Source organism: Nelumbo lutea, chromosome 6, assembly GCF_056320005.1.
Source record: "Nelumbo lutea isolate HS-2025 chromosome 6, American lotus-T2T, whole genome shotgun sequence".
Classification (NCBI taxonomy): Eukaryota; Viridiplantae; Streptophyta; class Magnoliopsida; order Proteales; family Nelumbonaceae; genus Nelumbo; species Nelumbo lutea.
The window spans coordinates 55,121,233-55,146,254 of NC_142689.1; the positions used below are offsets into that span (position 1 = coordinate 55,121,233).

At 38.4% G+C, this 25,022-nt stretch overlaps 1 protein-coding gene across 1 annotated transcript; it reads left to right on the forward strand.

Annotated features, from left to right (window-relative positions):
• The first annotated feature begins 302 nt into the window (after nt 1–302).
• LOC148848953 (double-stranded RNA-binding protein 1-like) lies at nt 303–24,519 on the forward strand. The gene is made up of 5 exons (XM_088951898.1): nt 303–1,174; nt 2,308–2,427; nt 10,373–10,608; nt 10,720–10,939; nt 23,847–24,519. The coding sequence occupies exons 1-5, from the start codon at nt 895–897 to the stop codon at nt 24,317–24,319; spliced, it is 1,329 nt and encodes a 442-aa protein (XP_088808024.1). The 5' UTR covers nt 303–894; the 3' UTR covers nt 24,320–24,519.
• Nucleotides 24,520–25,022: the final 503 nt, after the last annotated feature.

Here is a 25,022-nt window from a genome sequence, read left to right on the forward strand (position 1 = left end):
TTTAACTTTTAGTTGGAATTATATGCATTGATTCTTTTGATGAACACAAAAGTTAATAACATCTATTTTATTTCATTAAATTAGACAAAAGGTGAGATGGCTAAGTTGTTTAAAGTAGTGCTAAGATATTTTGTGTTTTTATAATTAATTGATTTGAGTTGAAATCATACTATAAGCATTAAGAATTTTTTTTTAAAAAACATTTGGTCAAGGGGTTTAACGATGGGTTTGGAACGGGACAGGGAAATTGAGAGGAAAAGTTTGACGGTTTAAAATCAAGATACATAGTTGGATTCGAGAATGGGTTGGACAATTTGCGCGGATGCCCTACTGGTTGCCATTCGAGTTTGCATCCCAAGACGCACGAATCTGTCAATAAGAATGGACAATTGTTGCCATTCGAGTTTGCATCCCAAGACACATGAATCCGCCGATAAGAATGAACCACATTGGCATTTTGAATCTAAATAACGTAGATGTTCAACAAGAAGACTCGTGTTGCCTTCATTGCTGCCGTCTTCACCGTGGAAGGATTTGAGATCTTAGTTGATGGCGACCTGCTCGGTACACAGGACAGCGGCAACAAGTCGTTTGGCTTATTCTCCAAGGATTTCTTCGTCGGCGTCGCCATGGCCTTCATCTGCTCGGTTCAACCGAGTTTCTTTTGAACGTCCGTTAAGTTACCATAGATTCGAAATGCCGATGTGGTCTATTTTTATGGGCGGGTTCACGCGCCCCGTGAACCCACGGGTTCTTGCCATTCCTACTTAAAACAACCCAGGTACTGATCAGGAATTTTCCAAAAAAAAAAGTCGGATTGCTCAACGATCTTATTTATCTCTTTGAACTCTTTCATTCCCTCTCTTTAATCTGTTGTTTCTCAAACCCAAAGAGATGTATAAGTCGAAGTTGCAAGAACTCTGCCAGAGGAAGACATGGAGCTTACCCAAGTATACATGGACGAAGGAGGGACCCGATCATAACCCTTGCTTCAAAGCTTCTGTTTTCGTCAATGAGATCTCTTTCGATACCTCAAACTCCTCCAGATCCTCAAAAGAGGCTCAGAACGAAGCTGCTAAAATTGCTCTTGACTACTTCTGTACTTCTGCCCGTCCTCCTCCTGATGACAATCAGAGTGTCGGAGATTCTACCTCTAATCCTTCGGTTTCGGCTGGTATGGTTATCAAGTTACTAAGAAGCCCATTTGTTCTGAAATGTTTTTGATGTGGTTAGGTCTCAGAATTGGACATTAATTTTGCTGTTTTCACTTCTTGGATTGTTTTCAAGGGATTATTTTTGTGGTTTATTAGCCTTTCTTTACCATTTTAGCATTCGTGCATCTATAAACCCTAAGGCTTTGGTCATTGGAAAGGTTTATTTTGATGCAATTCCCTATTGAAAGAAATATTTCCACACATATGAGTTCTTGAAGAAAGGGATTAACCTGCTATTTTTTCTTGGTTTTCTTTTCTTCTTATATTTTAATTATGAGGTTTCTAATAAGTGAAATACTGTCTATATCAGATTCTGGAAGTTGTTTTAATGTACTTTCTTGATCAATTTGCAAAAAGAATTTTTAACGGTTTTAGTTTGGGTGAAAGATTTGATCGCCACAACAAACTAACATTTGGTTATAAGAGAAGAAGGTAAAAATGTCATCATGATTTAATCCTATTTTGTTATATCAGCTATATCGTTATTTGTTTATTTATTTTTTTTTTCATATTTTTAGGTTCTGTATTGCTGCTTTTGATTAAAAAATTATTGGTCGCTGCCACTTGTGTTGCTAAAATTTCTGATTTCTGAGGTGAATTCTTGGAGTTTGGATTTTCTATCCACAGCGCTATTCGCAAAATATTACGGCCACACATCAGGAACATCTCAGTTGTCATTCATGGGGAGATGTTCCTGATATATGGCTCTGGTTGTCTTGTGGGTACATGTGGGTAGTGTCTTTGTGGGTAGAAGATCTGAGCTCATTTCTTGGGGGTGGACCCTAAAATTGTTGTCTGTCCAATTTGAAGACACGTGGAATGGAGATCATGGGATCTTTGGCTCATATTGCTTGGGTTAGAATGTGTTATTTATTGATTGTCTATCAGGTGGTTTAATGTTCAGTCAATTATTTTTGGTCGGTATTGTGAAGTCTTAAACAGGAATATTGTAATCAGTAACCTCTGTTACGATATTGTGAAGTCTAAAACATGAATGCTATATGTGTTGCATAATATAAACCCTGATTTTACTATGCATGTTCCAGACATTGTTATCTTGATATATATTTTTTTCTTTTTGATAATTCTTTAGGTTATTCAAGTGCAAGAACTGAGTTACAAAGTAATTCTGGCATTGGAGGAAGGTTGTCACCAAAGAATTCTATAACAGGAGGAAATATGTTAAGTGTCAAAAATGACAAAGAGTTTGGAGGTTGGGCAATACTTTTCTTTAGTGGCTTTATTTTTTGGTCTTTATATGGATTGCTTTTCCCAGGATGTTGCTTAATCATACTTAATTTGCATTCTATATGATATCCTTTGCATATTATAACAGAAAGATTATTATTCTTCATAATGCATATACACAAACCAGAAATAACAGTAAAAGAAAAAAAAGAAAGATTATTATTCTCATACAGGCTTGAATCCTACCCGTATTTCTGGTGAAGAATTTTGGCACCCTCAAGAAGGCTGGCTGCAATGACAGAGAGAATAAGAAGCTGGTTTGGCTGGTTTATTTGCCTAATGGAGGTCCATTCCCAGTTTTAAAGATGGCTGTTTTGGTGGCGTTGTGGGAAGGTTTTGAAGTTTCCCTGGTAGGAGAAAAAGTGCAGGTACTTCAGTTTGCTTGGAAGTGATGTTGGGCATTTTCTGCTGGTTTGAGGTGGTTTCTGAGCTTAAAGTCAGTTTGGGTAAAAGTCTTATTATCCCACTTGGGCAGGTTGAGGATGTGGAGGCTTTGGCTGATGTGTTGGTTTGTTAGGTGGATCACCTATGGGTGAAGTACCTAGGATTGCCCTTGGGCGCCAAGTGCATTTCCTCTTCCATCTGGGATCCAATTGTTGACCAACCGGAGAAAAAGCTCTCTTCTTAGAAGGCTAAGTATCTCTCTTTTGGTGGAAGGGTCACTCTTATTAAGAGCACTTTGGCTGCCAATCTTCCTACTTATTACCTCTCTCTTTACCCAGTCCCAATAAAAGTGGTTAAACAGATAGAAAAATTGCAAAGAGACTTATGTGGAGAGGATGGGAAGAGGAGAAGAAGATCCACTTTTCAGTCCTTCAAAATTAAACTTCTTATTATGGGTTTTGGTGCTAGACAGATTCTGACTAAGGAGGGTCTATCTAGGAGGGGCATGCAACTTCAAGACTTGAACTATGGCTGATCACCTGTGCGGTTGTATGGTCTCCTATCAAATCCGGGGGCATTTTTTCAGAGCTGTTGGGATCTGCTGGGTCATGCCACATTCAGTTAGAGATTTTCTGTGGTATTGGAACTTGCTGGGCTTGAGCAGAAATAATGTGTTTGGAGATCTATCCCCACTGCTGTAACAAGAAGAAGAATTTGGATGAGTTAACCGGTTTGGCTGTTGTAGGGTGGTACTTGGGTCTCTGTTGTGAAAGAGTTTAAGCAGTAGAGTGCTTCTTTGTTGCTTATCTCTAGAAGTTTGTGGGAATTCTAAGCTGGTGTCTCCTCCTGGGCGGGGGCTTCTTGCTCCCAGAATGCTCCTGGGTAGAGACATGTGTCCAGAGAGGACCAGGTACTTATCGCATGGTTTTCCTCGTCTCCTTCACGATTTAACCACACAGTGCAATCTGAGCTCCTTTTCCTTGCATGCACAAAGTACTTCTTTGTCTAGACGTGAGAAGCATGAGACTCAATTTTGGCAAGCCCCTTAGAGAGGTTGTCATTTTGGGACCTTGACGGTTATCGCGAAGCTGGACTTCAAATCTCTAGGTGGCATTTGATGTTCTTCTGATTCTGTGAGCATCGCAAGAAGAAAGAATAGAAAAGGAGATTGCAGATAAACTGTGAGATTTTTCTTAGCAAACCTAGTGATTTAAAAGGCGTGCGCCTAGGCGCACAGGTGAGGCCTGATGCTCACGAATTTGGTAATGTTGTTCATTCATTCATCCTAATAAAATGTCTTCTTAAAAAGCAAGTAAAACTATAAAATCATTATTTTTTTGTGTGAAAACTAAGAATTTAAGACCTAACGTGAACTTGTTTAGGCTAGCCTTGAGGGGTGTATCACAAAGGTGACTCGTAGAATCAGAAATGTAATATGTTTTACATTACATTAGCTATGTGAAGTAATGCAATTGAGTGCAAAAAGAGATTAGAGATTTTAAATGCTTGAAAATGTTTTATATGTTTGATTTTATTTTTAAATTCTCATTTCAATATGCTTTACATAATTACATTTTATGTTTATGTATTTTAATTTTAGATAATAGGTTTTTTAAAACATTATTTTAAAATTTAAGTTTATATTTTTTATTAATATTATGTTTAGTATTTTTTTGAAAATTTTGGCTTCTTTTTTGAATTTTCTGACATTTTTTTTTATTTTTTAGCAAACTTTTTTAATTTTTTTGCGCCTTTTGAGTGGGCTGGATAAATAATCTAGATTCAGTAATATGGTACTATATAGATGAAATGAAGAAGTTCAAATGGCTAACACAACATATGAATCTGATTATACAATGGGTGTGTAGGGAAGCTAATTGTTTGGCTGATTCTTTAGCCAAACAAGGGGTAATTAGGGATCAGTTGTTTTGGGCACGGTTATAAAATTCTTGCTGCTTTTAACTGTTACTTATTATTTTTGATATCAATACAATTTTAACTTTATTCATAAAAAAAGAGATTGTGGGTTTTACATGCTTGAAAATGTTTTATATGTTTGTTTTATTTTTAAATTTTCATTTGAATACGCTTTACATGTTATGTTTATGTATTTTAATTTTAGATAATAGGTTTTTAAACATTTATTTTAAAATTTAAATTTATATTATTTATTAATATCATGTTTAATATTTTTTTTGAATTTTTTGATTTTTTGAGTTTTTGGGCATTTTTTTTTGAAATTTCTGACATTTTTGAGTTTTTTTGGCATTTTTTGTATTTTTGCGCCTTGCTTAAAAAAGCGAGTGCCTCATCTTGTGCCTTGCGCCTCAGGTAGAAATTGCCCCCTGTGCTTTTAAAGCACTAAGTAAACCAAGGTGGCAGAGGAGTAAATTGTCCCACCATGTACAAGATTTCCTAATTCTCCTGTGTTGTTGGTATTTCACTTCTAGAGAAGAAAATATAGATCTTCTGCACTACTGTTTTACATCAAAGCAACCAGATCTGGATACAGATGTGTTTTGTGTCTGGATGAAGAGGACAACATTTTGCATCTGTTGGTCCAATGCAATTTTGTGAAAGGTATTTGGGCCTACTTTTTCAAGCTCTTCAAGGTTGCCGGATGGGTGCCAACTGATACTGCTGAGATCCTTTGTTTCTGGCCAAGATTCCATGGAAATCCTAATTCTAAAATCATTTGGAGCTGCATCGTCTTTGCTGTTTGCTGGGAGGTTTGAAAGGAGAGAAACAAAAGAATCTATGAGGGGAAGATGAAAAGCTTGGAAGAAGTTGGGGCAACAATCAACTTGGAGATGGTTGGGTGCTGGTTCTTCCAGAATTTAAAGGCTTCCGGAAAGAAGATTATGGAACTTCCTTTTGGTGCATTTTAAATGTGGGCTTCTTGTATTTTGGATTAGTAATTCTCTCATTTTTTTCTTGTTTTTTTTTTGTTTGCTGGGGGTGACTCCTTGTCACCTATTGTTTGATATATTTTCTCATTTTAGCAATAAAATTTTCTTCTTTATTTATCTTAAAAAATCTGGTATATAGTGATATGGGATCTTAGTGATACAGAAATGTATAAAAAATTAAAGGCATTAGCAATAGAGGAATAGGAAAGAAAAGATGCACCTATAAATTAGCATGATTCCTTTTAACAGGATGTGGCTTTATGTATTGATTCCTTTTCTGTATTTTTGTTCTGATGGAATATTGATGGTTTGGGAGTCAAGCCCAGCTGATTTGTTGACTAGTTGATTGTCGTATTGCAACAATTGAGCCAGCTCTGCAATTAGGACCTGATTTTGATGTGAAACTATTGGTATTCATTGTTCTTTGAATCCCATATAACTCCTGGATGAAACTGATCTGATTGTGAGTCTAACCACCATGTATCTGATTGTGAGTCTAACCACCATGTGTTGCAATTTTTTTTTCAGCATTTAAGAGATTAATCCATAACTACATGCTTAAATCAGCTTGACACACTCAAGAAGGCTGGCTGCAATGGCATAGGGTGAAAGAATGATCTTTGTTTTTTTTTTTTTGCTAAGAAAAGAAAAGTGCTCTGCTTCATACAAATGAAATGAGCTTTCTTAGAGGCTGCAGAGAAGAAACAATAAAAGAAAAAGAGAGATGAGTTGATAATAGTATGTAGGAGGAAAGAGGAGGGTGGGCTGGGATTAGGGAACTTAGTTTTGAAGAATAAAGCTCTCTTAGGTAAATGGTTGTGGAGGTGGCCCTTAGAATAGGAGAGGCTGTGGCATGAGGTGATAGATAGTATACATGGCAGTTCGGGAAATGGACAGGATGCTGGTGTATCGCGTCGAGTCATGTTGGCAACTCCTTGGAAAGCAATTTAGAGTATCCTCCCTTTTTTCCTCAACTTTATCAGGTATGATGTCAATTATGGTACTTCTATTTTATTTTGGGAAGATGTCTGGGTGGGCAATTCTGCCCTTAAGGACAGTTTCCCTTCTCTTTATTCCCTTTCTTGTTAAAAGAATAAAGCAATCTCACACCTTCTTCCAACATCTGTTTCTCATTCCTCTCTGAATTGGGACTTTGGGTTTTGTTGGGGCTTGAGGGATCATGAGCTCTCTTGTGTTTCAAACCTTTTGTCACTACTTGGAAGTGTTTTTCTGGACCCTCTCAGATCTGATGTAAGACTTTGGTCCTCTAATCCAAAAGGTTATTTCATGTGTGCCTCCTTCTTTAAGTCCCTTTGCTTTTCCTCGGGACAGTTGGGTTTTCCAGCTAAGGAGATTTGGTCTAGACCTGTACCTCCTAAAATTGTTATTTTCTGCTAGGAGGTGTTCTATAGGAAAATCAACACTTCAGACTTATTGCAGAAGAGAAGGCTTTTCCATGTGTTTGTCTCCTAACTGGTGTGTACTTTGCAGGGCTAATGGTGAGGATTGCTCTCACTTACTTTTAACCTGTTCTTTTTCTGATGCTATTTGGAGTTGGATCTTTAACTTGTTCGGGTACAAGTGGAATTTGACTACAACTGTGGTCAGCTCTTTGACCCTTCATTCTTTGTGTGGCCCACAAAAAATGGTAAACAATGTGGAGGTGCATTAGAGCTGCTGCTCTGTGGACAATTTGGGAAGAAAGAAATGTGAGGATTTTCCAAGAGAATGAGAGAAATATTCAGACTGTAAAGGATTGTTTTTTGACCCAGGGCAATCCATTGGCTCAGATAATTGGAATCCTTTAGAATATACTCCTTTGATGACATTTGGAGGAATTGGGTAGTTGTGGCTAGTAGCAGTACTAGGAAGAACAAGGTACCAGCTGTGTGGGTGCCTCCTTCTGAAGGCTGGACAAAGCTGAATTTTGATGGTAGCAGCCAAGGAAATTCAGGTCCTTCAAGGATAGGAGGGGTGCTGAGAGATAAAGACAGCAATATCTTAGCTTTATTTTCAGGCTCCATGGGTATAGAAGACTCTATTAGAGCTGAGCTTCTAGTGGCGGTACAAGGTATTCAGATTGTAGATCAGTTAGGAGTTCAGAATTTGCTTATTGAAGGAGATTCCAAAGTTCTTGTGGGTTGGTTAAAAAATCCAGATTCAATTATTTGGTGCTATAGGGATATTATGAGGAAAGTTAATTGGTTTTGAAGGAACATGACTGTTAATTCTCAGTGGGTGGGTAGAACAGCTTATGCCATAGCAGATGGGTTAGCTAAGCAAGGGGTATCAAGGGAACATTTATTCTGGGCAGCTCTGTAAACTTTCATTTCCGAGCCTGATGTAGTACATTGTTGTTGTTGAGGAGAGGTACCAGCTCATGCCTCTCCTCGGGTAGTCTGTGTTGTAACATCATTTTGTTTCCTTTGAATAAAATACCATTCATTTATCAAAAAAAAAAACAAAAAGAGAGATGAGAGAGCGATTGGGGGCAGGGGAGGGTGGGAGGGCTGCATCAAGTAGCAAGGTAGAAGATCTAGAGTTCCTAGAGTTTTGTTGTTGGAAGTTCATGTTTACTCACGTTTCTTTGTCCAAGTGCTGTAGAGCTTTTGGCATGATGTAATCGGGCAAGAAACAGCCTCTAATTCCTTCCAAATCCTAGATAAAAATGGATAGACTAGTCCAAACAGTAAATTAGTAAATTCTCGCCGGTGGGCTAGAAATGGGTTCTTGGAAGCAAACCAAATGGGGCTGGGTACTAGGCCTGTAAAAGGAGTGAATTCGAATAGAATCAGACCATATTTGAATTCAATTTCGATTAAACGGTGATTCAAAGCACATGCTTATCCTACACGTTCAATGGAGGATGAGAACGAACACTCCTGTAAGGGTTTTTTCTTCTATGTAATAACTTTCTGTTGAAATTACATTGTTGCCCTTCCGTATATGTGTGAACCACACACTTGTATACGATTTTTAGTTGTTCCTCCAAAACACGTGCTTATTCTGGAGTGTTCCTTTGGAATGGTTCTGATGAAATGATGAAATCATTATTTCTTAGAAACACATTTTTGGAAGACTGTTCTTGCCTGGGAACAGAACCTCTGGAACGCCAAAGATCACGCCAAGCACAGTTCTGTTTTGCAGGAACATCTGGAACGCCAGAAATGTTTCTATAGAACAATGCCAAATGGGGCCTTTGCTGAGTTTCTTTCCATACAGAGTGTTAACACTGTACAAATAAATTGAGGAATAAAAGGGGTTAGGTGGTGGTTCACCAGCCTAACAAAACATTCTGTTGTAGACAACATTCCTTATCTAAATTAGTAAAGTTTACTGATTTAAATAAAAAATGCAACTAATAGATAAATACCCATAATGATAAGAAAAGGGGGCTGTGGTTTGCTCTGGAAATGAAGTGGTCTTGGTCATGGAGGAAGAGGAGAGAGCTAGGAAGGGTAAGGCAGAAGAGAACAAGGAGGGTGGGGCTGGCGGGATCCAAACAATAGTTAGAGATTGTGATATGGCTTCTGTTTGTGTTGATCCTATTCTGAAAAAATACAATTGATAAAGATGGTGAGAATGCTTTGGTTGCTGAAGTTGTGGTTAGAAAGCTAGGTGTAGATTTGGGGCGTAGGAGGTAGGAACTAAAAATTCTGAGTTTGATGCTTCATTGGGAGATCTGAAAAAAATCTAGGGCTTTAAATAAAACCCATTTTGTGCATATTACAAAAGTGTTTTCACGTCTGAAAGGTGGTCTTGTAGGGGCAGGCCCAACTAACAAATTTAAAAAATGTACAAAAAGAAAAGGGATTAAACCTAGAGGTCCAAGGCTTATGGCTAACTACGGGAAAGGTCAGGGGGTGCAGAATCTTGAAAGAAGTGCTGATTTACCATTGAATATTCCTAGGGGGAGGGGGACTTGAATCAAAGTGGTGACTTGGGGGAAAAGATGAAATAGGATAAGGAGGGGGTGGTGGGATCAAAAGGGGAGGAGGTGCAACAAGGAGTAGATTTAAGTGTGCTTATTGATAGGGAGGTGGAGGTCGGCAAGTCTTTAGGTCTTTTCTTCTTGGGAGGTGACACTTTTGCAAGAAGAGCTTTTGAGGAGTACGAGTAGAGGAGGGAAGAGAGTCTGAAGAAGACCAGAGTTGGGGAAGGGGGAGAGACTTGGAATGAGGGAGGGAAGGGAGATTATTGTGATTATGTCTGAGCTTGTTTTCCTAGGTGTTCCCTTGTTTGATTTGAGTATGCTTGTTTTGCACTTGTCAGTTGGTGCTATCTTAGCACCCTTGGTTGTATTCATTTTTTCCTTTTTTTCATTAAGTAAAATTTTCTTTTATTATCAAAAACATGTATCTCCATATTTCATTGGCAAAGGTCCAAGTAAAGAAATGTTGGTTGATTACTTGTTGAAAAAAGGTGATTGCTTTTTTTCCCAATTCTTTTAGGTTTACCTTACTCTTCTTTTTATGCTTACACACAAATTTGGTATGCTGTTTTAATCTTATATGCTTGTTCAGTTTATCACATGCCTCCCCAGTATCTGACTCCATTGTCATTACCTTCCTCATCTCTAAATGTTACTGTATGTCTCACAATTGGATCTTGTTCTAGATATGCAACATCTGTATAAGAACCAACTCCAAAGTTATGCCCAAAGGAAAAGTACTGCTCTACCAACATATTCTTATGTGAATGAGGGCCTACCTCATGACCCTCGCTTTAAAGCTAAGGTTACAATTAATGGACAAATTTTTGAGAGCCCAGGGGTTTTCTGCACGGTCAAGGAAGCAGAGAATGCAGCTGCAGGAGCTGCATGTGCATCATTGTCACTAGATGACATTCAAGTGGCAAGTATTGTTTATAATTAAAGCAGTCTACTCTTTATCTGTTTGTTTGCCAGTTCTAGTATCTTCATGAATATGAATATGATTATTCTTCCTTTTGCATATCTTTTTCAGGATGAATATGGTATATATAAAAACCTTTTACAGGAATTAATGCAGAAAGAAGGTTTCTCCATGCCAATATACAATACCACCAGATCTGGTGCATCTCATATGCCAACATTTTTCTCTAGTGTGGAAATAGAAAAAGAGATTTTTCAAGGGGAAGCAGCTAAAACCAAAAAGCAGGCAGAGATGAATGCAGCAAAGGTTGCATATTTTGTCCTCAAAGAGCGTAAGTAACTGGTTCACATTCTAATTATCCTTAATATCTTTGTTGCAAGATTAATTTTAGCCATTCAACGGCTTCCATTTGGTTCAATTTCTTTGATGGTAAAACTAGCTTAGTTGAACAAAACATGCCATAAAGTTTCAGTTGATTATATTAAAGATCCTCAATGATCAAATGAACTACATGACATTTCTTTCTAACCATCCAAATCCAGGCATGCTTCTTGTAGCTATCCCAATAAGGGTTTCTAGTTGGTTCCATTTCTTTAGCTGTAGAACTAGTTTAGTTGCATGCTATTAAGTTTCAGTTGATGATGTTAATGTCTAGATATCAAGTTTCATTTTCTGGTGTTTTGTCTCACAACCTTCAAGGTTACACTTGGCCCCTAGCTTAACCACCAACCCTTAAGGTCCTATGTATGTTTATTATATATATATATGTATATATTTATTTATTTATTTATCTCTATCTATCTACTTATCAAGATGATGCTTCAATATTTGCATTGCTTTAGAAACTTCATCGGTGCTTCCCTTCCAATGCAGCATCTCTTTTATTGTTATAACTATAAGGCCTCCTTTGTTTCCCAAGAAGTGGGTGTGGGTAAGTTGGTGGGTTCCATGGAAAAGAAATAAAGTCGCGCTTGTATTTTCAGTATTAGTGGGTTCCGTAGGAAAGGATTATTCCTAGGCGGCTCATTTACCTGGGCAAGTAATACTTGCCTAAGACTTGGGTAAATCACTTACACATCTACGTAGAAAATTGCTAATATATGATGGTACAATATTGTCCTTTCAATAATGTCACTTTTTTTTTTGGATAAAATGGTTATTGTACAAATTTACTTGGGGAATAAAAGAACATTGGTAAGTTCACTTATTCAGGTAATGTTTCCCAGGAAATACTTGCCCAGATAAGTTCATTTACCTAGGTAAATGACTTGCTGAGATGCGAAAGAGGACTAAGAAGCATCCTAGATTTGGATGATTAGATAGAAGTGCTATATAGTTTTTTGATATAAAAACAGAAGAGCAACACAAAACGGGAAGTAATGTGTCCCCAAACGTCAACAGAAGATAAGGAGGGAAGGAGGAAAAGACAGAGAATTTAAATCTAGGATAGTCGAAGAAGAAGATTGAGCCTCATGAGTAAGCCAATCAGTTGCCTGGTTTGCCTCTCTAAACACATGATGGTACGTCAGCCCCCGTTTGAACAAATCTCGCATCCTCATGCAGCTTGAAATCATGTTCCTTAGCTTCCAAGGAGTCCTCATCTTGTGCTTGATACATGATATGACTAACTCCGAATCACCCCTAATGACAGGGGTGCTTACGGTTCAGTTAACCAAACTGTGGGCTTATTTTTGAAACCGAACTGGGGTTATTGGTTTTTCGAAAACCGGTAATTGAAACTAAACCGAAGCCGATCAGTTAACCTTCGGTTTCGTTTGTTGAATTTACAATATATAGAAAAATATATAAAATATAATAAAATGCTAGAAATATATATAATATTATATCTTAAATAATATATAATATATTATATTATAAATATATATGTATTTATATATATATATAATGCATATTTATTAATTTATAATGTATTAGAAATATAAAATATACCTAATATATATAATATACATAAATATTCGTAAAATATATATAAATATTTATTTTAGTTAGTTTGGTTAACCGAAACCGATCTAGTACCTTCGTATTTTTTTGAAATACCGAACCAACTGGTTTGGTTAGTCGAATTTTTAGTTCGGCTCCGGGGAATTTTTCGATTCACTTCGTTTTTTCGGTTTTTCTTGCTCACCCCTACTTAATGAGGATTGGTTGATTCTTGAAATTCAAAGCTGTTTGCTGAATTGAACTTGTTGAGAGAGATGAGAAGAAGTGGAAGAAGAAGAGAGGAGAGTCTGATGTGTTCGAATGGGCACTATTCATCATCCGACCCTGTTCACTAATATATGAGTAATACATAATTTACATGAACGGACCAGGATGCCCCTAATTAGTGATGGGACACCCAGTCTAATAAAACACAAGATACAATTAGCCCAGTTACTAAAGCCCATTAACTAGAGACTCTAATACCCAGCCCAGACAAGAGAATAACAACATATAAGTCGAACCAACACTCCCCCTCAAGCTAAGCATGGATGTCAATCATGTTTAGCTTGCCCAGTAAGTCCAAAAATTTCACTGTGGTTAGCCTTTTAGTTAAAACATCTGCAATTTGCATCTTTGAGGGAGTGTAAGGGATGTAGAGTTCTCCTGTGACTATTCTTTTTCTAACAAAATGGCGGTCTATCTCAATATGTTTTGTTCTATCATGTTGCACTGGGTTATTTGCAATGTTGATAGCAGCCTTGTTGTCGCAGTACAACTTTAGAGGGCACTCAGTCTTTACTCCCAGTTCACCAAGAAGATTTTTAAGCCACAACAGTTCCGCAACACCATGAGCCATAGCTCGATATTCCGCCTCTGCACTAGACCTTGCAACAACATTCTATTTTTTACTTCTCCATGTAACTAGATTTCCCCCAACAAAAGTGCAGTAACCTGAAGTCGACTTTCTGTCACCCACAGAACCAGCCCAATCTGCATCAGTATATCCTTCAACTTCAATTCTATTGTTTTTTTTGAATAGAATCCCTTTCCTAGGGCAAGACTTCAAATATCTGAGGATTCTTTCTACAACCTTCATGTGAGGAATTTTGGGATTGTGCATAAACTGGCTGACAACATGAACGGCACAAGCAATGTCGGGACGAGTGAGGGACAAGTAAATTAACTTCCCCACTAACTTCTGGTATCTCTCCTTATCAAGGTAGTCCTCTCCCATCGACTCCTGTAGACCATGATTCGGTTTTATTGGAGTATCTGCTGGCCTGCACCCCAACATGCCTGTTTCTTGTAGAAGGTCAAGGATGTATTTCTGTTGACATATATAGATGCCCTCTTTGGATCTAGCAATTTCAATCCCTAAGAAGTACCTCAGTTGACTCAGGTCTTTGATTTCAAATTCAGTAGCTAGGACCTCCTTCAGTCTATTGATCTCCTCCTTATCATCCCCAGTAATTACCATATCATCTACATAGACGATAAGAGCAGTAAGTTTCCCATTCCTCTTCTTTATAAATAGAGTATGATCTGCCTCGCTTTGAGTATAACCACCTTTCTTCATGGCTCCACATAGCTTCTCAAACCAGGTACGAGGGGACTGTTCAAGGCCATATAGTACCTTTCTCAGTCTACACACTTTTTTGCCAAATTCATAACCTAGTGGAGGATCCATGAATACCTCCTCATGTAGATCACCATTTAAAAAAGCATTCTTCACATCCAGCTGATGAAGCTCCCACGAGAAGTTTGCAGCTAATGAGAGTAGGACTCTGATAGCGTTGAGTTTTGCTACAGGAGCAAATGTTTCTTTGTAGTCAACTCCTTCCTTTTGAGTAAACCCCTTTGCCACGAGTCTAGCCTTGTATCTTTCAATGGACCCGTCCTCCCTATGCTTCACGCTGAACACCCACTTGCATCCAACAATACCTTTTCCTTTTGGTAGATCTACTAGTTCCCAAGTCCCTGTTTTCATCAAGGCCTTCATTTCTTCATTCATAGCCTCTTTCCACCTTGAGTCAGACACAACCTCAGAGTACCTAGTAGGAACATGCACAGAAGAGAGAGTAGACACAAAAGAACAATAACTAGGGGACAAGCGTGAGTAAGACACAATATCCGCAATAGGGTATCTGATAGTACAAGAACGAGTAGATTTACGAAGTGCAATTGGAAGATCCAAGTTAGAGGAATTGATAGGATTACCTTGAGTTACTAAGACAGGTTGATCCGAGTCCAATTGGTTGCTGTCATGAGTTGGAGGGCTCTTCTTCCTTCTATTGTAGGTAACTCTGATATCTTTTTACTGCCTGTTGGAGCCTTTAGTAACATTTTCCACATCACTAGTAGTAGTTGGGCCAATGGGAGCCTCACTAGATTCACTTGGGATACCACAACTAGGAGGATCAAGAGGAGAAAATGGAAGATCCGAGGCAGAGAGGGGCACAAAGAAATGGGGAATAGAAGGATCAACCGGAGGGTCCTCTTTCATCCTACTAGTCTCCCCCTGAAGAGGATCCGAGGAAGATTGAAAGTAGGATTGAGACTCAAAGAACATCACATCTTTTGTGACATATCTTTTCTTGGTGACTGGATCATAACACTTATATCCCTTCTGAGTAGGAGAATAACCCAAGAAGATTCCCTTTGTAACTCGAGGATCCAGTTTTGTCTTCTTTGGATCCTTGACATGTATGAAACATACACACCCAAAGACCCTCGGTGGAAGAGACAAAACAGGGAGATGAGGGCAAAGAACCGAAAATGGAGTCTTCATTTCTAAGACCTTAGATGGCATTCGGTTTATCAAATATGATGCAGTGAGGATTGCCTGAGACCAATAGCCTTTTGGAACCTTGTGCTGAAATAATAAAGCTCGTGTAGTCTCCAATAAGTATCTATTCTTGCGCTCAGCAACCCCATTCTGTTGGGGGGTACTAGCACAAGATGACTGGTGAATCATTCCCGCATCCTCCATAAACAAGTTTAAGGATCTTTCGAAATATTCAGCAACATTATCTGACCTGAATTGCTTGATTTCTTGCCAAATTGTGTTTCAATCATTTTGCAAAATGTCATGGTTACCTGCGGCACTTCATCTCGTGTCTTTAATAAGTAGATCCATGTGCATCGAGAATAGTGGTCAATAAAACTGATAAAGTATCGATAGCCATCCACAGAAACAATGGGATAAGGACCCCAAACATCAGAATGCACCAAGTCAAAAGGTGCTTGAATTTCATTACTAGAAGTTGAGTACACAGTTCTACACTGTTTTGATAATTGACAGACTTCACAGACTAACTTTTGACTTAACACACCTTGAAACAATTCTGGAAACAACATTTTCAATGACGAGAACTGTAAATGACCTAGTCTAGCATGCCACAGGTGCAACTTAGATAATGACTCCACATTAGATTGATCACTAGTAGTAAATGTTTGAAGGGCTGAATTGATGTCTGCATCCAGGTAGTAGAGGCCTCCTTGCTCATGACAGCTCCCAATCGTTCTCTTTGTCAAACCGTCCTGAAAAACACAATGGATAGGAAAAAAGGTTATGCTACAATTCAAGTTCTTGGTAAGTTTTGAAACAAATAAAAGATTTGAAGTGAGAGTGGGAACATGTAAGACAGATTTGAGGGAGATGTCCTTGCTTAGGTCAACCACTCCTTTCCCAGATATGGTAGAGAGGGAACCATCAGCAACCTTCATCTTGTCTTGACCAGACATTAAATGATAGGAAGAGAATAAAGAAGACATGTGACTCATGTGGTCAGTTGCACCGGAATCAATAATCCAGGAGGTTGGATCAATGGAACTAGTTGCACTAAAGGCTGAAACAATACCTGATCTGGCAAGGGAGGTGGAAGCAAGAGAATTTGTCCTTAGGCGGGCCAGTGCCCGGCTAAGTACCTCTACCTCATCAGCTGTGAAATCCATAGGCCCATGTCCTTGGGAACTGGTAGTCTGTTCCGAAGAGGAAGCAACTGTGGATGAGTGTTTGGAACCTCCATCACTGTGACTTGTTGCTAAGTTCCCACTTGCCGAATGGCCCTTCTGGTGCTTCTTCTCTTTCCTCAATGCTGCTGGTTTCAAATGAGGGTAGAGAACCCAACAATTCTCTTTCACATGTTTTTCTCCCCCACAGCGAGTTCACCTCAGGTGTCTCTTGTTAGAGAACTTGTTCCCCCTTTGCCTGGTAGAAATGAGAGCTGAATGTTCTATAGACTGCTCTACTGGTTTAGTCTGGGCATCAACTTGCATCTCCTTTCTTCTCACCTCTTCATTTCTCACAAGATAGTAGACATGATGTAGATCAAGCATCTCATCTCTTCCCAGAATTTGGGACCTTATGTTCTCATATACTAGATCTAGGCCAGCCTAAAATTTGAATGCTCTACCCTCTTCAACTTGTTTGTTGTGTTTCCCCTTATCTCTGGCATTCTCCCAGTCTATGATGAGGTGGTGATCTAGCTCTTCCCACAATCATTGTAATGTAGCAAAGTATGTAGCAACACTCATGTCTCCCTGCTTCAGGGCAGCAATATCTTGATTCAGTCGGGCATTATTCTTTTTTTGCCCATAGGTATTAGACACCTTCTCCCATATTTTGGCAGCTGTGGAGAAGTGTTGAACTGTCCTAGCTACCCTGGGAGTCATTGAAGTAAGCAGTCAGGACATGACTGTAGCATTCTTTCTTCTCCAAACAGCATATTCAGCACTCCCTATTTCGGGTTCTTTCTTCTGCCCGTCCAAATAGCCTGTAAGATCCCGGGATGTGATAAAGAGCATGGCTGAAACAGACCATTCCCTAAAGTTGTATTCATCAAGTAATACACTTGTTATCTGTAGGCTGTGCAAATTAGGGTTCTCCAGATTTGGAGACCTCCCACTAGTCCTAATATCTCTAGAAGAAACTTCCCCATATATGGAAGACATCTTCTCCAACTTGCAAGAGTACCAAAACTGTCACACAGGTTATGTGAAACCTCTTCAGACTTCCGGACCTTGCAGCACTGTAATCTCAGATCTGAGGGTCTGTTTTAGGGCTGTAATACCTTTCCCACTCTGCTGTACTGCTCCACTCACTGCTGTCGCAAGCTGCCACTTACAGTTGAAGGGCCGAGCCAAAAATAAAAAACTCTGTTGTGTTTGGCCACTGTTGCTGCAACCCTGACCTAGCTGTTGTGGCTTCTACCACACACCAATCATTGCTATCGCAGGTTAACCTTCACCCACGAACTGCTCTAGGACTGCTGAAATCAGTCCTCTCTTCTAGATCTGTTTTACACAGATCTAACTTAGCCGAATGGCTACACCTTGCTCTATGTATCTCTTAGGGCATCAGCTACTGGGCCTAACTCCCCTTGGGCCCTACAACTAAGGGAAACCCTAGGTATAAGTTCTGTTGTGTTCTACCACCAGACCTAGGGTTTCTTTGCAGTACCAAGATAGAGAGAGAAGTGCGAGACAGCTGCTGTAACTACGACCAGACCTAGAGCTCTGATACCATGTTTGCCGAACTGAACCTGTTGAGAGATCTGAGAAGAAGTGGAAGAAGAAGAGAGGAGAGTCTGATGTGTTCGAATGGGCACTGTTCATCAGCCGGTCCTGTTCACTAATATAAGAGCAATACATAATTTACATGAAAGGACCAGGATGCCCCTGATTAGTGATAGGACACCCAGTCTATTAAAACACAAGATACATTTAGGCCCAGTTACTAAGGCCCATTAACTAGAGACTCTAATACCCAGCCCAGACAAGAGAATAACAACATATCAGCCAAACCAACAAAAGCCATAATAATATGGGCTTCCCAAGCTTCTGCTTGATTAATAGTGCATAAGCCAGGTTTATAAGCTTTAGTGTTGAGAACTTGACCTAGATGATCATGGGCTATGCTTGCAACCGAACACTTCACTATTTCAAGATGCATTGAAATTGATTTTAATGAAGTCAAGTTTTGGATATTTCCACATGATAGATTTCCAAGTCTTCTCATTAAGCTCTACCACTGGATTCTTTGACCCTTCAAAATGTTCCAAGAACATGTTAAGCACCCTTTCCAAAAGCACATTGGTGGGGGGACTATTACATTATTGAACATCTTGAGGTTTCTATTCCTCCGAACAACCCAAAAAATGAAGGCATTTTTTCTCTCATTAGATGCCTATTATTTTCCCTTCTATTTCCTAACCTAGTCCACCAATCAATAAGAGAGTGATCATTATCATTTGGGCCCTCTAAGGTGGTATTGGTTGTCAACCAGATTTGTTTTGCATGAGGGCAATCTTTGAAAATATGACAAACAATCTTTGAAAATATTACATCCAAGGTTTTAAAAGGCTAAAGGTGGAGGCGAAGCGGTTGGGTGCTAAAGAGGTGAGGCATTAGCCTTGAGGTAGTTTGAGGCGTAAGCCTCAAATAAAAACTTAAAAATTATGAAAAAATAAGTAATTGAAAGTTTATACAATTGTTTGTGACTTAATGTATGGTTCAACAATTGCTGATTGTTCAAATCAAGTTGAACATGCCAAAATTTGTATAAAAAATAACCCAAGGATAAATCAACAAAAAAAAAAGGAAACGTTCAAATGAGAATAACAAATCTGTAGTCAAATTAATAAATAGCAATATCATGTTCATTGTATGCAACATATATCATCACAACACTTTTCATGTTCATTGAAATAACAAATTAATAAATAAGTAAATAACAAATTAATATTGATCCAGATTCAATATATTTCTGGAATGCATTTCAGCTCAGGAAATATTGAAATGCATACTAATATTGAATTTGGATTCATAAAGGAGAAGGCGGCGGCGGAGGACCTGTACACACTATGCAGTACGCACGATTCAGAAAGAAAAAGAAAGAGGAGGAGGAGGACCTGTACCTCTGTATGCATGATTCGATTTGTCTTCCTCCCTCCAATATACTTGATCTTGAATCTTGAGTTCGGTCTATGAGAACTGAGAAGTCTTCTTGAAATCTTGAGTTTGATTGAACAAAAAAGGGGGAATAGCAGTTTTGGTCGATGGAAACCCGCATTTTTGGGGGTTTTCACTTTTTCTTTTAATTTTTCCAAAATTACCCATCATGAAATCAAGTTTTCCCCACCCAAAACCCTTTTAACTTGAGGTTACTGCCTCATGTAAATTGATGTGGAAGGCCAAAGGCCTACACCTCACTAAAGCTGAGGCTTACGCCCCTTGAGCTAAGACTGAGGCTACCAAGGCTAGGCGAAATTTGGCCGCCTCGCCTTAGATGCCTTTTAAAAGCATGATTACATCCCCTGTTCTTTAATTGAGCTTTTGTAGGAAGCTTATTATTTAACATCAAATAAACAAAAGTTTTCAACTTTGGGGGACATTTTAGGTTCCAAACCTTTGAAAGCCAATTAAAGGAATCATTTTGACCTAGTGTCAATGAGCACTTAAGCAAATAGATTGACTTGATGGTGAAGTCACCATTTGGATTACAACATCCCCAAATATTATCATGTAATTCTGCCCAAATTTTATCCTCGACCCAACACTCTCTTTCGAAGTCAATCATATCCAAGATCAAGGTATTGTTGTTTTCTTTATTCTCATAATGAATAAATTTGATAGGGGTTGGTCTGTCATCCAATTTTCAATGCCAAAATCTAATAGACCTCCCATTTCTGCCATTGAGTGCCTTTTCTTAATAGCTTCCTAGCGAGAAGGATACCTCCAGGCCCAAGAAATACCCTTCCTCACTTTTACATTCTAGAAATTTTCTCTTTTCATATATTTGTCTTTAATAACTTTTACCTATGGATTTTCCTCATTAAGATTCTTCCATCCTAATTTGGCTAAACTTGCCTCATTAAGCCATTGAAGCTTCCTTAAGCCCATACCACCCCATCTTTTTGGAGTACAAACTCTCCCAATTTAGGAGATGAATGGGTTCTCTCCTATTTGAGTTTGTTCATAGGAAATCCCTTTGAAGTTTGTCCAGTTCCTCTATAGCATTTTTTGGACTTTGAATTCTCACATAATAAATTGAGGCATCATGTTTGTGGTAGAATTGATAAGAGTGAGTCTACTTGCCAGAGAGAGGGAATTTATCTTCCAATTTGCCAAATTTTGGATCATTTTCTCCTTGATAGTAGAGAAGGTATATTTAGTTACTCTCTTTGTGATAATGGGAGGATCCAAGTAGCATCCCTAGGAATTTTGGAGAGAATTTTCTGAAATCTGTGGAGAGTATTCTTTGAGAAAAGAATTGATGATTTGTCAAAATTTAGACATCGACTAGAAGCAAGCAGGGATGGTTGAGTTAGCAAAAATGATGCAATCATCAGCAAACTGTAAAATGGGGATCTTTGTACCTCCCGTAGAAATTTTACAGCCAATTTTTTTTATTAGTTATCATAACTTCCTTCTCCAACTTTTTTTATAGTGCTTCAGCATAGAGCACAAAGATATAAGGAGAAAGTGGGTCTCCTTGCCTGATTCCCCTGCTTGGTTTAAACTCATTTGTTGGACTCCCATTTATTAAGATTTTGTATGAAACAATTCTTATACATTGCATGACCCATGCTATCATTTCTCATTAAAGCCAAATTTTCTATGAATTGTTTCGATAAAAACCTACTCCAACTTGTCATAGGCCTTCTCCATGTCTATTTTGCATGCCATTATTCCCGATCTTCCTTTTTTTCTTTTTCATAGAGTGAATCATTTAACGGGCAATAAGGATGCTATCATTGATTTGCCTATTTGGATTAAAGACATTCTAATAAGAGGATATTATATTGTCCAACAAATGTTTTATCCTATTTACTATGATTTTTGCAATAATTTTATATATAACATTGCAGAGATTAATTGGCGGTAGTCATTTACTGATTTCAGATTCTTCTTTTTTGGAATGAGGGTGATAAAGGTCTGATTTAATATCCCACAAAGTTTATCCCTATGGAAGAAATATTTAACTACATTACAAACAGAATCACCAATGATTGTCCAGCATTTGTAACTTCTCTAGCTATTTGGTTATTTTGATCCTCCGAAATGCAATGATTGATTTCTTCTATAAATTTATCCACCCCATTGGTGCCCTCGGATTTGAATCTGTTCATAGTTTTCTGTAAAATATTTCACTATGTTGGGGTGATACATTAGCCAAACCCCATCTTGACTTTTAACCTTCACAATTCTATTTCAATATTTTCTGATGGTAGCCATTGTGTGAAAAGATTTGTTATTCCTATCTCCTAGATTGATCCAATCAATCCTTGCTCTTTGGGCCCAATATGCCTCCTCACGATCTAGGATTTTGTCCAGCTGTTTCTGGAGGGCACTCTCCAACTTAATTAGAACTGGCTCTTCAATAATTTTCTTTTGGGTTTGTTCCAATCTAGTCAAAAGGGATATCTTCCTTCTGAAAATATCCCCAAATCACATTTTGCTCCATTCTTTAAGAGGTCTAGCTAAATTATTCCTTTTTTTAACCAATTGAACAGCTCTAGAGCCATTCTTTAAAATGTGGATCCAAGCACCACATAGATTCAAATTTAAAAGGTTTAGGCCCGTTATGATTAGGCAAATCTGTGTGGAGGAGCAAAGGAGAATGATCAGAAGCTAAGAAAGGAAGATTGGAAAGAAGGGCATTTGGGAATATCTCCCTCCATCATGCTACTATCAATGTCTCTAACCCAGTTCCAAACCGTTCTGTCATATATGCAAGTACACCATGACTTATTTGAGGCATTCTCATTGACTAGATAATGAGCCAGTCTATATTAGAGAACACAAGTTGGAGATAACATTGGTTCCGGTCCCAAAGAATCCATAAACCACCAGGAAATCTTATAGGATCCAATTAAAACATAATTAAATTTAAGTTTTCTAACAATTCTTTTTGCATGATCTGGGTTTAACTCTAGTTTCCATCAAAAAGCAAATAGCAGGCCTATAATCAGATTAACAACATGACGCTGTAACCAGGGCCTACCTGCCCCTCTGACATTCCAACTAATCACATTCATTTATACTGAATTGCATTTTCTGGACCCATATTGTCCTCTTCATTTGTTGAAGTCTCTTTGTTGTTAAAACCTTCTCTAGATTGAAGCTTCTTTCTTCAGTATTAACATTCTCAGCATGTGCTTGATCGTCCAACTCGCCCCAATCCTCCTCCATCAGATTGTCATCAGCATCATCATCTTTGAAGTTTTCTTCTCTTACAAGATCACCTCCACTCTCATTCAAGTATTCTTTATTCCTATGGAACCTGAAATTATTCTTAAAATTTACAGGTATCTTCTTAGTTCAGACCACGATTGTACATACTGTTTCTTTTACCATTTTTTGGGAACCCAAATCGCTTTTGGATAATTGGTGTTTCGTGGTTCACTAGTTGCCATACCTGAATTGAAAACTCTGGTTTTGGAGTACTCTTCTGCACATGCAAACCTTTTATTTTTCATTGAGTTCCAACTGCTTCGCTTGCCAGCCCAAGAGTTAACCCTAGAAGGAACAAAAATTGTCGATCCAAAAACATTATTGTTCATGGGAGGTTTTCTTTGATGTTATCTAAATTTACATCTACTGACCACGGTGCATCCCCCATTGCCGTTTGCCGCCCCCCCCCCCTCCCCCCTCCAGGGATTTTGGACACTCAAAAGGCCTTATGGCCCCTCCAACCACAATTGATGCAAAGATCAAAAGTGTTTTTGGTAGAAAACCCTGATCTTAAGAACAAAAAGAAGATCGACTCTAACACAAATAGGGGTGGCAATTTTTCACCCAACCCACCCATTTACTTGGCGGGTTGGAAATGGGTTGATCACCCATTGGGTCAATTTAAATGGGTTGGGTCGGGTTGGGTTGTGGATAACCATTGGGTTAACCACTAAAGATACAAGTATTAATTCCTTAGCCTTTTTTTTTATTTTTTTTTCATTTGAATGAAATAATTTATAATTAATGTATTAATTTTCTGTAAATCACCCATTGACTAAAATTAATTGTCTCAAATCAACACACTTGATCCAAATTGACATAAATCCAAATAAACTTAACCCGAGTCCAGACCAGCTCAATTTGGTCTAAATATGAACAGACCTGATCACCTTGGTTCGGTTCGTTTGATTTCAGATAAATGCATGCCTTTCTCTTACAATTTCATCTTTTTCATCCTTGTTGACAAAAATAATTATGTTGAGGTACCAAAAAAAATTAGAACACTCGCATAGGCAGAAAGTTCTGCAAATATGATCATATTTATTCATGTATCATAGGTGGAGATCAAGACGCAAATCTGGCAGAAAGAATCTCCGCCAATGCAAAAGATGGCACCCGTCACTCTATGCTTTCTTCAGGGCATGCCAATAAATGTACACCGAGAAGCAAGAAGTTGCCTTGTTCATCAGATGACAAATATGCCCGTCTACGGGATCCATTTCCATCAATATGTTCCTCATTCGATGATGATTCTTCATCAAATGGGCCGTGTTCACCTAAACTGTCTTCCGGGGGTGCAGAATGCTTGAATGTGGGTACAAGTGTATCTGCTGTTGATTCAAATATTAAGGTAGTGGCCAATGAAAGGCCTCAACTGAGTAAGAGGATAAGGGTATACCCTCGCGAGCCGGACATGACATTCCCTAGGGGCGTCACCATATTGCCCATCAGCGACGACAAGTGGGTGGCCCTGAGCTTGGATTTCCCAAAAGAAGATAACCAACATAGTGAAGCGCTTATTTCTCGGTGATGCTTGTTCTCCCATTTGGTTGTAGTTTCAATATTTTGGGTACAAAACACAGTACCACAAATGCAAGTCAATATAATCTGTAAATCCTTGTATCATCTTTACAAGATCTAAATTGATGGTCTTTAGATCTCTGCCAAGTAATCTACTTGACAGCTTTATTTGTTCTGTTGAATTAGGGCTCCCCTTTTTTGTCTCGGAAATTAACATGGTACTTTGCTTTGCCCTTTTTTGTTTCGCTTTTTTACTTTCGAGACCTTAATCCAATAGACGTGTGGATCATGATCCATGTTGGATCCCATAATGCTTGTGGGTCTCGTTACATTCATCAATAATTTAATAATAATGCTTGTGGGTCTCGTTATATTCATCAATATTTTCAGTAGTCTATTGCCTAACACGAGGCTGGCACATGGTTTAAATTGGTATCCAAGGTGACGGGCATGTGGCACGGTGAAATGGCCCTGCATTGATGCCATTTTCTGTATTGGCTTGTGTATTCGACCACAAGGTTCGAAGTATCGCTATGATATATGTAAAGGGTGTATCGCTTTGATTTCCAAACCTACCGAATGAATAAGTTAGAAGTGTTTAGATGTTTTCTTTTCAATTGACTAAAAATATCATATCATAATAATTCACAAGCAGAGACGGGTATCTTATCTATTTATAATTAATCAAAGTGTGTGACATATCTAAAAATTGA

What these genes read in the sequence shown, in the direction of transcription:
- LOC148848953 (XM_088951898.1), top strand. Translation starts at nt 895, where the DNA reads ATGTATAAGTCGAAGTTGCAAGAACTCTGCCAGAGGAAGACATGGAGC. An exon ending in AAATGACAAAGAGTTTGGAG is followed by an intron (nt 2,428 to 10,372) that starts GTTGGGCAATAC and finishes ATCTTGTTCTAG; the next exon opens with ATATGCAACATCTGTATAAG. An exon ending in ATATTTTGTCCTCAAAGAGC is followed by an intron (nt 10,940 to 23,846) that starts GTAAGTAACTGG and finishes CATGTATCATAG; the next exon opens with GTGGAGATCAAGACGCAAAT.